General features: G+C 53.0%; 7 protein-coding genes across 7 annotated transcripts; 4 read left to right on the top strand and 3 right to left on the bottom strand.

Moving 5' to 3' along the window:
- Window positions 1-68: 68 nt before the first annotated feature.
- AYL99_05202 (hypothetical protein) lies at window positions 69-1,171 on the top strand (the record flags this gene model as incomplete). Its single annotated transcript, XM_018836714.1, has 3 exons — window positions 69-306; window positions 394-709; window positions 766-1,171. The coding sequence occupies 3 exons, from the start codon at window positions 69-71 to the stop codon at window positions 1,169-1,171; spliced, it is 960 nt and encodes a 319-aa protein (XP_018693567.1).
- A 541-nt stretch (window positions 1,172-1,712) lies between these two features.
- AYL99_05201 (hypothetical protein) lies at window positions 1,713-2,754 on the top strand (the record flags this gene model as incomplete). Its single annotated transcript, XM_018836713.1, has 2 exons — window positions 1,713-2,526; window positions 2,621-2,754. 2 exons carry the CDS (start codon window positions 1,713-1,715, stop codon window positions 2,752-2,754), a joined length of 948 nt encoding a protein of 315 aa, XP_018693566.1.
- Window positions 2,755-3,137: 383 nt separating this feature from the next.
- On the bottom strand, window positions 3,138-5,716 carry AYL99_05200 (hypothetical protein; the record flags this gene model as incomplete). The annotated part of the gene is made up of 6 exons (XM_018836712.1): window positions 3,138-3,340; window positions 3,412-3,615; window positions 3,685-4,142; window positions 4,207-4,377; window positions 4,447-4,639; window positions 4,708-5,716. The coding sequence occupies 6 exons, from the start codon at window positions 5,714-5,716 to the stop codon at window positions 3,138-3,140; spliced, it is 2,238 nt and encodes a 745-aa protein (XP_018693565.1).
- A 484-nt stretch (window positions 5,717-6,200) lies between these two features.
- On the bottom strand, window positions 6,201-7,910 carry AYL99_05199 (hypothetical protein; the record flags this gene model as incomplete). Its single annotated transcript, XM_018836711.1, has 1 exon — window positions 6,201-7,910. One exon carries the CDS (start codon window positions 7,908-7,910, stop codon window positions 6,201-6,203), a length of 1,710 nt encoding a protein of 569 aa, XP_018693564.1.
- Window positions 7,911-8,452: 542 nt separating this feature from the next.
- AYL99_05198 (hypothetical protein) lies at window positions 8,453-9,592 on the top strand (the record flags this gene model as incomplete). Its single annotated transcript, XM_018836710.1, has 2 exons — window positions 8,453-8,571; window positions 8,644-9,592. The coding sequence occupies 2 exons, from the start codon at window positions 8,453-8,455 to the stop codon at window positions 9,590-9,592; spliced, it is 1,068 nt and encodes a 355-aa protein (XP_018693563.1).
- A 257-nt stretch (window positions 9,593-9,849) lies between these two features.
- On the bottom strand, window positions 9,850-10,548 carry AYL99_05197 (hypothetical protein; the record flags this gene model as incomplete). The annotated part of the gene is made up of 1 exon (XM_018836709.1): window positions 9,850-10,548. The coding sequence occupies one exon, from the start codon at window positions 10,546-10,548 to the stop codon at window positions 9,850-9,852; it is 699 nt and encodes a 232-aa protein (XP_018693562.1).
- A 427-nt stretch (window positions 10,549-10,975) lies between these two features.
- On the top strand, window positions 10,976-12,980 carry AYL99_05196 (hypothetical protein; the record flags this gene model as incomplete). The annotated part of the gene is made up of 9 exons (XM_018836708.1): window positions 10,976-11,271; window positions 11,325-11,362; window positions 11,423-11,677; window positions 11,744-12,369; window positions 12,421-12,535; window positions 12,590-12,640; window positions 12,704-12,729; window positions 12,790-12,863; window positions 12,923-12,980. The coding sequence occupies 9 exons, from the start codon at window positions 10,976-10,978 to the stop codon at window positions 12,978-12,980; spliced, it is 1,539 nt and encodes a 512-aa protein (XP_018693561.1).
- Between the last annotated feature and the right edge of the window lie 344 nt (window positions 12,981-13,324).

Here is a 13,324-nt window from a genome sequence, read left to right as displayed (position 1 = left end):
TTTTTCCACCCCAGATTTTGATTGCCATCCAGACTTCAACGACGCTGACTATTACGAACTAATACGCTATGGCGACTAAGGAGGTAAACGGCGACACCAGCGGTTTCTTCAATGACCTTTCGGCACACCATGTCGAGCCCCTGTGGACTGCGATGAAGGCGATGGTGACGCCCCAACCTTCACCTAAAGCACAGGTCGCACTATGGAAGTATGACGAATTGCGGCCTCTTCTGTTGGAAGCTGGCCGGGTGGTCACGAGCGAAAAGGCTGAGCGCCGTGTATTGATGTTGACCAACCCTGCATTAAGTAGGTGCATCACCATACACCGGTGTTCTTTATACCTGGTCGAGAAACCAGTGGGATGGAATAAGAAGTCGGCTAACTGTTGAGAAGAGCCTCCATTCACCACGGACACGGTCTACGCTGGCTTACAACTGATCAACCCCGGAGAGACGGCCCCGGCTCATCGTCACCGGTCTTTTGCCCTCCGCTTCATTATCGAGGGTAGTCGCGGTTTCACTGCCGTCGAAGGAGAGCGAATGTACATGGAGCCAGGGGATGTAATACTCACGCCGCAATGGCAGTGGCACGACCATGGACACGAAGGCACGGAGCCAATGATCTGGCTGGATGGACTGGATCTTCCACTCTACCACCACCTCCCGACCCATTTTGCAGAGCCTTATACTGAAAGCCGCTATCCGAGCAAGTAAGGACGTCAACTTTCTTCTCTTCTCTGCGCAGACTTGACTAACTCGTCTCCAGGCCTGTCGTCGACACGCCTCTCCGCTTTCCATGGGTCAACATGAAAGAAAAGCTCGACAGCCAGAAGACCGACTGGGCACTTGAACACTATCGCGACGCCTCAGGAGAGTACATCTCCGGTACGCTGGGCGCCCACGCTGAGCGGGTCGCGGCTGGGACCAAATCTCCCGTGCGGCGAGACACTTGTGCTTATATTTACCATGTGCACGCGGGGAGCGGAAAGTCTGAGATCGTAACTGCGAATGGAGAGACCACCACCGTTTCCTGGAAGAAGAACGACACGTTTGCTGTCCCGGCGTGGAGCAAGATCATCCACGAAGCTGACGCACAGGAGGATGCATACTTCTTTGTGCTGTCTGATAGACCATTGCTTGAGAAGCTGAAGATGTATGCTTCCAAGCTATGATCCCGGGCTGGAGTCACTAGTTATGAGAAGGAAGCTGTGGTGAGGAACTGTACAGCTGACACGACATTCGCGGTGACATAGCTACCCAAAATAACATTTCAGCTCAAATGTGGCAGATAAGAACTCTATCAGAGCACTTCTCCCTTGCTTTGATACTTCTAAGCTTTTGACCGCCTGCGAATGCCATATCCGAAACTTTGTGTTAGTACCTTGGCAAGAATGACCTCAAGCCGAGGAAGGAAGAATTGCATAGCCTCCGCGGAAGAGATAGTCAACCGTTCAGGAGCTTGCGGGTCGGTTGAGAGTCCTGACTCTGCCACTTTTGTCACCGCGCGTGGGATCCGGGGTACATACGGAGACGAATCATGAACGTGGAGATAGCCTCACGCTCTAATACATTTCAACAATAACGGGAGACATCATCTCGTCCGCGCTCGATGGGACGCATACACAGATCTGAATAGCGCACTTTCCCGTACGATCTTACAGCACTCAATCCAGTTTCTTTTATTCTTCCTTTTCTTAGTTTCCTCCCTCCCAAATGGCGCCCACAGTCCTCGGGCTCGAGGAGCATTTCATAGGGAAGGCGGTCGTCGACTCCAGCCCCGACGCCATGTTCCTCGACGATGTCATGGAGAACCTCGCCGACCTAGGGCCGCGACGGTTAGAGGCCATGGATCGAGGAAACATGCACATACAGATCGTGTCGCACATCCCAGACGTTCAACCACCAGAATTGTGCCGGGCGGTCAACGACCAGCTATTCGCAGCGACCCAGCAAGGCCACGGGCGACTGAGAGGCTTCGCCTTCCTGCCCATGGCGACACCAGACTCCGTTGCCGCGGAGCTAGAGCGGTGTGTCAAGACTCTGGGCTTCCTGGGCGCACTGATTCCCAACCACGCGAACGGGCGGTACTACGACGACGCCGCGTACTGGCCCATGTTCGAAAAGGCACAGGAGCTCGATGTGCCCATATACCTCCACCCGACGGTCGCCGACGACTTGCAACGCTATGCGGGAAATTACGACCGCACGGCCCAGGACCTCATCGCGGGCCCGGGCCTATGCTGGCACACGGACGTCGCTACGCATGTGCTCCGCCTGTACGCGAGCGGGGTGTTTGACGCGTATCCGCGTCTCAAGCTCGTGCTGGGGCACAACGGGGAGTCACTCCCCTTCATGCTCGAGAGAGTGGACCGGATGTTTTCGAGGCGGTGGGGAAAGGAGGAGAAGAGAAAGAGAGGCTTCATGGCCGTGTGGAACGAAAATATCTGGATAACCACCAGTGGAATGTACCATTTGGGACCTCTCAGGTGTTGTCTGACCATGTGTAAGCCCGAAAGAGTCCTTTTTAGTAAGTGTGCCATCTTCCAAGCGCAAGCACTGTCTGTGCTTTTTGCTGCGCCTTTCATTTCCATTGTTTTTGGCTAATCGGAGGGCCTCCCCAGGTGTCGACTACCCGTTTGAAGACCCTAAGGACGGCTTGAAGTTCATGGAAGAGCTCCAAAGGAGCGGCTTGGTGACAGAGGAGCAACTTGACATGATCTGTCAGGAAAACGCCAAAGCATTGCTTCGAATCTAGCCCCAATATCCGGCTTGAGACTATATAAGCCTGTAAGCTCTCCCGGAAGAGGATTTCAAATAAAATAGCCTCTTCACAGGTTGATTCTTCCCAAATTACTGAGAGATTTTCGTTCGACTACGTGCCTCGGAATTAACGCCAGGGGACTTTTGGGGCTCTTCTACAGTCGCCGCCAGGGGTTGGCATTGAAAAAGATCAGTGGGCCAAGCTCTGGATCTTCTGCCGAAGAATCTTGTTCCAGAGAAGCTAGAGTCATGGCGAGGAATATGTGCATATTTACCAGCCGCACACAAGGCTGGATAGTGTAGGCGTACTCAATCGCCCGAAACGATGCAAGAAACCCTCAAAGATCAATACTATAATCCTCTCGCTCGCTCGCTTGCTTACTGCCGCGTCAGCGGCTCGACCAAATCCGCCCATCCGTCAAGGAAGTTCGAGTCATCGTTGATCAAGAACTGCCCGAAGTCCGCGTCCCAGGGAGACTGGATGCTTCCCTCCGACACGGAAAGCATGTTATCGTACTGCGGGAAGGGAAGATCGAGAGGCGCATCCGGACGCGGGGATTGGTTCCACGCGCGGTTCTGGACTTTTTGTTCGCTGCGTGTTAGATAATGCTGCCAAAAGTTACTTGCAATCGTGTGGTCTAGGGCCACTCACCAAGCGACGAAGAGATCTGGATCATTTTCCGGAGATACTTCGAGCACCGTCGCACGATCCGTGTGTCTCTGCCGATGACATCGAGATCCTCGAGGGCGATTTGCATGCAGTGAATCAATTCAGACGGTGGCCGTGTGCCGAGCGACACGTTTCCCAATGTCTGCAGACACACGACGCCGAAGAGCATCAAGGCGGCATTGAACACTATTTAGTGCGTGCGTAGTCAGTTTCCCATAGGTACCTTATCGTCATCCAGAAATTATTCGAACATACCATGATAAACCGTGAACCACCACGCGGGCAGCATATCATTTCTGGCTCCCAGAGCGCGTATGATCTGTATAATGGCGGTGGCGGCGTCGATACACGCCTGCACTAGCGCCTGCGTGATGGGCAACGAGTACTCCGAGGGGGCGGTGCCACCCATGGCGACGGTATCGAGCAGCGTCTCGACAACGCGGCGGTAGAGCAGCACACGCACGGAGAGATAGCGGATGGTCAGCACGGTCTGCGGCCGCGTGTATTTCCACTGTTCTTCATGATGTGTGGCGCTGAGTTTGTCCACGGGCACCAGGCTCATGGCCGGGTTCAGTTCGCGCTGCCACTCACTCAGACACTGGTCAAACTTCATGATCGGACTGAAGAGCTGGTTCGGCGGCATGTCGGCGACCGGCGCGAGGTTCTGGTTGTATAGCTCTTCGATCACGTCGCCTTGGATGCAGTATAGTTTTCTACAACATGATGAGAACAGTTGTGGAGGAAGATAGGATTGTGGGGCAGGAGCACGAGACGTACATGGTCGCAAGGAAGAGGGAACATGATGAGGAATCGGTTCGTGTCGGGATCGATAGTGCATCCGATCCCTCATGGTCGGGTGTGTCGTCAAGGTCGATGTCCAAGGGCAGGTTACCCTGGATATATCTGTTGTGGATCAGTGGAGGGCGGCCATACGCTACACTCATCATTCTAAAGAAACGCCATCGGGGTTAGTGTGTGGCTCTGGTCGGACCAGGGTTCTCTTTAGTGACAACACACCTGTCCAGCACGAAGCAGATGTACCACGTGCGTGTCCTGATCTCTTGCTCGAATGGAGACATCTTGGGAGATTTGACGTTGGCGTGGATACCCAGCTGGTAGGCTGCCTGCACCAGGAGACCATGAAGCTTCCACGTCTGGGACGATCGGGAGGCCCCTTGGAGGTAGATGGTCATGACGACCAGAGCTTGTACTATTTCGACACTATCAGTCTTGAATGCAGATATAGATCCTGTTCGACCATTCCAAGGCACGACTTACCGGTTTCCAGGTTGGTTGTATTCGTCAAAGTCCACGGCGAGAGGATTAGTGCCCGTTGGAAATACACATCTGATTCCATCTCTCGATATTTCCTCGAGACACCTTGCCCGTCACCCAGGCTGATGCCTATGGCCATGATTGCATTTAACAGGCAGAGCCACGACTTGCGTACGCCGCGGAAGTTGGTGATGTCCAGCTCCTCCACCATGTTGATGACCGATCTCTTGTGGATAAACGGGAAGAACATCCCCGTGACGGAGAAGTAGGTCTCGACCATCCTGAGAATGTCTTCGCGGGCCGGCAGGACGTACGGGTTTGGTGGCTTTTCCACCCGTCGTCTCGGCGGCGCTGGTGGAGACGCCGGTCGAGAAAGGTTCGCTGTCAGGGCCTGTGCAGGTGTGTCCCGCTGCGCCGACGTGGTCATCGTTAATTCGAGCAGTCGGGTGATGTGCCCGAAAAAAGCAGAGTTGGACGAAACGCCGAAGTGGCCCGAGTCCGACTCGTCGGCGAAGGTGATGACGCCCATCCCATCCACCGTATCCTCCCCCACGGCGACACCATATTCTGTGCTGCTCTGCTGGCTGAACTCCCCAACCCGGGCTTCCGTCATGGACGGGGATGGTGCGACATCGGGCGAGATTGGTTGATTCTGGTCAGACTGGGGATCAACGCCGACGCCGCGGTGATTCGCTTGGAATCCGATGGTGTGTAGAAGCTCCTCCAGCGCCTGAAGCCGCGTCTTCACGTCGTGGAGCTCCCGGACTTGTGGGTTCGGTGCCCTGGCTGGAGCGCGATAGACGCATTCGAAACCCAGCTCGATGCAGGTGCCACATGTCGGTCGTTCCCCATTGCAACGCGACTTGCGACTCTTGCATGAATTGCACGCGATGGCGGTTCGTTGTCGTTTATAGGCCAATGCGCTGTCGTCCTCGTCACTGAAATCCCTTCGCCTCCGTTGCTGTGTGAGAGGAGCTCGATGCGCTGAGTAGTGGTCTCCACGGTTGTTCATCTTGGAGGATGTTCAACGATCTCGTCCGGTGTATCTAATATCCACTGACCAAGTGTAAGAACGGAGGTCGAGCATAGGTCTCGAACAGGTGCTTTGGATATCAAATTTAGTAATTCGTCCGTTCTTCCCATCGACGTCGTTGCGCGGGGCCCCATGGCAGAGAGTTCTGACTGCCCGAGGTCCACGGTGTCAATGGCGTAGAGACCAAGACGAACCAGGCCGTAGCGAGGTGTTTTGAGCCTAGTAAGCATTATGAAACCCGGTTATTGGCCCGGAAGCAGCATTTGATTCCGCGGATGTTATTTGAACTTCCGGATGAATGGATTGGTACACTTCAGAACGTAACACTCCACCAAGAAAGAGGAAAGGGCTAGCATCCTTGAACATACCAAGCAACCTAGGTTCTTTATGTCGCCAGGAGCATCGATCCGCTCCCCAGATGAATCACAAAGTCCAGCTAAAACCCACAAGCACAATCAAATATTCACAATTTCTCCGCAGATAGTGCCCTCGGTTTCGCGTCGGCCGCTATCATGTCGGCGCCCTTTTCAGCCACCACGTAAACACCAGCTTGGATATGTGTGGCAATCGGACCCGGGAAAATGCTTGCATCGACGACCCTCAACCCTCGCACGCCTTTGACGCGGAGGCGAGAGTCCACCACTTTGCCCATGGCGCAGGAACCCGATGGATGTGAACCTGTCTCGCCAAAGGCGCCCACTCGTCTGTCGATTTCTCTGTCGGACGAGTCCAGAGTGAGTTGAGGGTAGCCCGGGGGAGGAGCCTCTTCCACAACGAATGATTTACCGCTTGGTGTGTCTAGAAGTACCCGCATCTGCTTTCGGAGAGCATCGCGCCAGATCACGCGGTCTGTCTCGGTGGCATAGTAGTTGGGATCAATCACCGGCGGCGCCAGGGGATCCGCGGACGAGAGCGTGATGGAGCCCACGGAGGTAGGGTGTAGGTTATACGTGCTCGTGCACATGAACTTCCCGTCGTTGGAAAGACCGAGCTTTGCGAGCAACGCGTCCGAGCGGCCCGCCATCCACATGATATAATTCTCCTGATGAACTACCTTCGGGTGGAGGAGCTCATGTTCTTGGTCCACGATTCCATCCTTCTCCAGTGCCTTGCGTACCTCATCCATAGGACACTGCGTCCAGACGAAGAAGTCGAGCGGCAGATTATTGACCAAGTCGGGGTCCGTGAGCGCTGGAGAACCCAGCGATAGACCACGCTCTGGGTGACGCAGTCTCCAAGCCACGCGCATGACAATGTCGTCACGGAACCCTTTTCCAACCTCAGGGAGGTCGACCTCGACTGGGATGCCATGCTGGTGGATTTCTAACGCTGGCCCGATGCCGGACAGTAATAGAATCTTAGGTGAGTTGAAGGCGCCGGCGCAAATAATGACTTCCTTGTTGGCGTGAATCTTTTGACCATCGACGAGCTCAACGCCAACAGCAACTGGGAGAGGACTTGACGGATCCCGTCGGAGAAGGACTCGGGCCACGATACTTTTGGTGAAGATTTTCACGCCATCGAGCGGAAATTTCTGATGAGGGAACTGTCTCTCACCCCCGATCAGAGTTGAAGCGCAGTCGCCCATGCCGAGAGGATACCCATTGTTGATATCCTCGTTCCAGGGCAAAGAGGGATCGACTTCAAGCCACGCTTGCTTGAGTGGCTCAGCCAAAGGGTAGCACTTGCCCCGGCGGATGTCTTTCATCAGCTGCACGTCCATGGGACCTTGAGTGCCGTGGAGGACCGGATCAGGGTTGTCCTTCAAAAAAGTCTCAGACTTGCGGAAGAAGGGGAGCAGCTTGTCAAAGGTCCACGAGTCATCATCAGCAAGCTTGGCCCATCGCTCATAGTCGACTGCTGGGCCACGCATCCAAGCGCCAACGTTGATTGCTCCACCTCCTGAAAGCGCACGTCCTGCCCATGCCTTTTTACGTGTGCCATCCATATGCAACTGAGGGACTGTGTCATAGCTGTAGTCGATGCTCGACCCTCGCACCGCGGCAATGTATTTGGTGTACTTGGCCAGCTCGAACTCGGACTCGTCTTTTCCTGCTTCAATCAAGGCAATCGACGCTGAAGGCAACGATTCGTGGAGGCGTGAGGCTACCACCACGCCCGAAATGCCGCCCCCGACTACCACGTAGTCGTAAGTATGTAGCTCTTGGACCATGGCTGATTCGTTGGAGTCTAAGTTGTAGAGCTACGATCCTGTTAGGCCCAGACATGTCACTCGACAAAAGACCGATACTCACTCACTACCTGGTTGGAATTTCCTGGCGAAATAAACAAGTTTAATTAGAGAAGGTCTTTGTAAAAGTATCCCTCTTGGACTGCAGCAAGTCTGCTTCACATAAATCATCTGTATCTCAAGGAAGAGCAATTTGACAGCTTGAACATAATCTATCTCAAGGAGCATTCCCTTGATTGAGACCAGGAGTGGTGCTGGCCGAGGAAGACCGGATGGCGTTCCGGCCCGGCCACTGTCACGCCCTTGGGACGTTCGACTGGACCACCTCTATATCACACCACAGTACCTGAGCCGTCGGAGAAAGTCTTCCCGGGACGGCCATGGATCTCATGAGCCGCGCCGAGGAGTGTGCGTTGCATTGTTTTTGAGAAGAACAAAAGAAATCAAGAACGTGGCGTAACGATTGAAAGGAATGCTGGTAGTACTCGTCCTCCGGCGACAAGAACCACCGAATTTTGGCGAAAATGGTGATCAAACTGACATTTGCCTGCTCGGACTACGACCGTATGAAGGCGATCGAAGACGGGCGAGTCAGGCCAGAAGGAATTGACCTCACTTTCCTCAATTATCGAGTAGAAGAGACGTGTGTATTCTCCAAAGATTCAAAATGGCAGAGGGAATGATAAGGCGCAAGAGTGCTGACAGCCAGAAACAGGTTCTTCCGTCAATTGAAGTTTCGAGAATTCGATGTCTCAGAGCTTTCTTTGTCTTCGTACGTGTTGACGTTGAACCAGGAGCATCCGCCCTTCATCGCAATACCCGTATTTCCCAGTCGCTACTTCCGGCACCAATCGATTTATATCAACACGAAATCGGGAATCAAGACACCTCAGGATCTCAGAGGGAAGAGAATCGGTATTCCAGAGTACCAGAGTATGTATGCCCCTAGCCCATGGCAGCTCGACTCAGTGAGTCTGAAACAAGATGAAGCTCACAATACCTCAGTGACTGCTGCGGTGTGGCAGCGCGGGATGCTGGAAGAAGAGTTTGGCGTCCCTATCAGCAGTGTCCAATTCTATGTCGGAAATATCGAACCGTCGCAAGAACAGCGGACGAACAAGGTCGCCCATTCCGTACCAGCTAATACATCGATAACGCCGATCCAGCCTGGCCAGAACCTCTCGCAGATGCTGGAGGACGGCGAGGTGGATGTTCTCTTCACGGCGACTAAGCCGTCGTCATTCGACAGATGCGAGCACGTCACCTATCTCTTCCAGGACTTCGAACAAGTCGAAGCCGAGTATTTCCAACGAACCAATATCTTCCCCATCATGCACGTCGTTGTGTTGAAGCGCGAGGTTCACGAGAAAAACCCCTGGATCGCCAAGACTTTGCAGAAGGCGTTTGCGAAATCGCTGGATGTCGCCTACGAAGCCATCCATGAGCGTGGCGCATTGCGTTATATTCTTCCCTGGCTGGAGTACCATGTCGAAAGAACCAAGAAGCTGATGGGTCGGGAGTGGTGGTGGCAGGATGGGTTCGAAGGAAACAAGCAAGTTCTGGACAAGTTTCTAGAGTATTCCTTCAAGCAAGGGTTGGCGAAACGGCGTTTCAAGCCAGAGGAGCTATTTGCTCCAAACACTTTGGAAAGCTTTGTTGTGTAGTGGAAATACTTATGTCGCGGAACAGCTGGGATTACGGCTAGAGAGGCAAACATCAGTAAACCCGTTACTCTTCTTTCCGGTACCAAAGTAGATGAGACGCAGGCGCGGACATAGGGGAAGGTTGAGGTGTCATAATACCCAGATATTAATGACCGAACAGAGGGAGAAATCTCTCGCGTGGCAGGAACAAGTCTATTTTATGGCCTTTGAGGCGGCGGACGAGAAGTTCTCCCAAACCAGGTTTCTCCTCCATATTTTCAGGGGTTAATCTCTTCAGGCGGCGTGTCTTCTTGATGCCTCCAGTCAGCAGCCTTGAATTCTTCCAACACACTGATTCTGTCAAAGATCCTCTTTACAGTCGGCAGCTTCTCCAGGTCCACGCCGTACCGGACAGCATTCTCCACTGCTGGAGCCAGGACCAAGTCTGCCAGCGTCAGAGTGTCTCCGTAGCTATATTTCCCCGCGAATGGTTTTGCTATCTCGTCAAACGCCTTCAGGCCGTCACCCATGATCTTGAATGCCCATTCCTCTGCGGTGATCCCTGCCTCCTTTACACGCAGGAGAATCCGGCGATTGGTGGGTGGTTGGATGTCGGCTGCGACCAGGTTGACCAAGTCCCGCACATAGGCGCGTCCGACAAGGTCGCTCATTGGCGGGAGCAGCGGCGTTCTCCCGGGAAATGCTTCCTCGAAGAACTCCAGAATAGCTACCGACTGCTTGATGGAGAAGCTGGACTCCTTTGGCGGACTCCCAGATTTGGTGGTCACGGTAAGCACTGGGACGGTGGCATTGGGGTTCAACCGCAGGAACTCCTCTCGAAACTGCTCGTCCTTTCTGACATTGACATAGCAGAAGCGTACAGGGATATTCTTCAATCTCGCCGCAGTCCGGACACGAGCAGTGCTCGTGGACCGGAAGAACGTGTACAGCGCGAAATCGGCTTGGTCGAAGGTCATTTTGAGGGATTGGAACGTCAAACTGTGACGGGAGAGACTTGATACTGCTCGGCGGAGGCGGTAGGAAATGACAAAAACAACTAGATTACAGCTAGGGCTGAGATCTATGGAATTCTAGGTCACATCCACCATTCGACAGGCTTTTAATAGAGCCACGGATCTGGATTGTTCATCCGACGCCTGCTTCGGCTGCTCGACTTGCTTCCGCGGTGCCAAGGCTCCGGTCAGTTTACAACTCCTCTCACAGCTTTGTTTGACCGAGAGGCCTCTCAGCAGGCCAATAGGCAAATACCGCATCGAGAGAGGGGGCCTTTATTACTAGGCTTGAGGCGTCTTCATTCTTGGAGTTGGCAAACGCCCTCTGACGAATCCTCCCACTCTCTGAGCTACAGCAAAAGAACCTTGGAGCACACTCCCTTAACCAGCAATGGCATTGATTGACAGAATCCAAGCATCCGGCTTGGAGTGGTCAACTCTTCGCACTTACCCTGGGATCTGGGTTAAGCCAACAGCGCTAATTGCTGTTGTCTTGAGTCTTGCCTGTTGCTCTTACATTGTCTATCACCTCTTTCTATCCCCCTTGGCAAGCATTCCGGGGCCTTTCCTCGCCCGCTTCACGAATCTGTGGTGGCTTCGTGTGGTTCTGAGAAGAAACGTTCATCTGGAAACCATTGAATTACACAAGAAATACGGCCCACTTGTTCGTATTGGTCCGAACGAAGTGTTAGTGCTCCTCGACGACTAGTGACTCCAAGAAATACTCAAAAAGATTCCAGGTCGGTTGCGGATTTAGAGGCATTTAAAATTATCTACGGTATTTCTACACCCTGAATTGCCAAAAATCAGCGAGGAGACTCTGACGGAAGCGGAATAGGAGCTGGCAAGAGTTATAACAAGTCCGAATTCTACAGGCCCTTCAAGGCGAAATTGAAGTGGAACCTTACAGCCGAGCAAGATGAAAAGACGCATGCTTTCAATCGGCGACAAGTCAGTCAGACGTACTCGATGGCTTCGACCAAGACCCTTGAGGTCTACGTGGACCATGTCGTCGAGTTCTTCCTGAACCACCTAGATCACAAGGTGGGCCAGACTATTGACCTCGGTCGCTTAATGCAGGCTTTTGCTATAGGTATGATTTCCGGCACCTCCACCTGCAACGGAAAAAGCGTAACAGTACTGACTGGCTCTCATACAGACAGCATTACTGAGATCAGCTTCTCCAAAAGCTGGGGCTTTATCGAACACGGAGATGTTGGCGGCGTCCTCGCCCTGTCGAAAGCGGTCCTTGCCAGTGGTGCCTGGGTAGGAGTTATTCCCTGGGTCTATGACATCCACCAGTTCCTTGCTCCAGTAATTGGCAACTGGCTCGGCGCCACCAGGCGTAGCACAGAGTTTGGCGGTATGGCCAGGAGGACGATCGCCGAGCACAAGGAACAAGAACACAACCACAGAGATATCTGCTCCTACTTGCAGGAGATCCGACGCAAGAAGCCCGATACGTTTTCCGAGGACGGTTTGGTCGATGTGCTCACGAGCAATATTTTCGCAGGCTCGGACACGACGGCCATCGCCCTGCGAGCCATGATCTACTATCTCTTGACGTCGCCGCACGCGCACAAGCGATTCCTGGACGAACTCCACGAACGGCACAAGGCTGGTTTGATTAGCGAATTGGCTCGCTTTGACGAGGCTGAAGCGTGGCCGTACCTTCAAGCGGTCATGTATGAAGCTCTCCGTCTTCATCCTCCTTTTGCAATCAATCTTCCACGTGTTGTTCCGAGCGGTGGTCTCGTGGTGGGTGAGACTTTTCTACCACCAGGCGTAAGTATGGGTTGATATCGATCGGGTGAATTCTTCTAATTCTTTGTCCAGACGGTGGTGGGGTCTAATGCTTGGGTCATTCACCGCCAACAGGGAGCTTTTGGGGATGAAGCCGACAAATTTCTCCCAGAGAGGTGGCTCGATCCGGTCAAAAAAGCCGAAATGCGTATGTCGCGATTCTTCCTTTGACACCAGCGGGAGATTACTGATCCCTGTACAGAACGATATTTCTTTTCTTTCGGAGGTGGATCGAGAACATGTCTGGGTAGAAGTAAGTCAAACCCTTGGACTAATGCGGTATGGAGACGATGCTAACTTGAATGATCTATTATAGATATCGTCTGGCTAGAAATGTCCAAGGTAAGGAAGCGCACTATCTGCTGTCACCTATTGCTGAAGACTAACTCTTGGGCTTCGCAGCTTCTACCCTCCCTGTTTTTACGATTTGACATCCGACTTACAAACCCAACGAAGCCTATGCCGGTTAAGAATTAGTATGTACCCCCTCTGCGAAGGACTAGCGATGTTCTGAGTCTGATTCTGATTTTCCTAGTTTCCTGGCATTCCAGGAAGGGCCTGAAGTCATCTTGTCGTCCAAAAGGAAGGATTAGCAGCACGGGGTTGGATACGTGCAGAGCTCATATCACGTATTTAACCTAAATAATTAGTACGTTCAGAGGGTATATTAGGCATTTAGTCTATAGATCATGTGCAATCAACTTCTTCAAAAACAGCTTACATTGGTTCTTCCTTAGATTAAGTTGTGAACGCTTATTGTCGGTGGCGGTTCTTGAAGAACGCGGCTGGCTAGAAAGCGACACTGGAAGAGATACTTCCATAATAGTGGTTTTGCTTGGGGATATCTAACCACTAGAGTAGCAAGTCTTGCCAAAAGCCGTGCAACATACCATTAAGAGTTTGTGGTCTAAAAAGCTCGTTCATGCGGCGGGGAGTG

This window comes from Fonsecaea erecta (genome assembly GCF_001651985.1).
Source record: "Fonsecaea erecta strain CBS 125763 chromosome Unknown Scaff4, whole genome shotgun sequence".
NCBI lineage: Eukaryota > Fungi > Ascomycota > Eurotiomycetes > Chaetothyriales > Herpotrichiellaceae > Fonsecaea > Fonsecaea erecta.
This window is presented reverse-complemented; position numbering and strand designations above follow the sequence as displayed.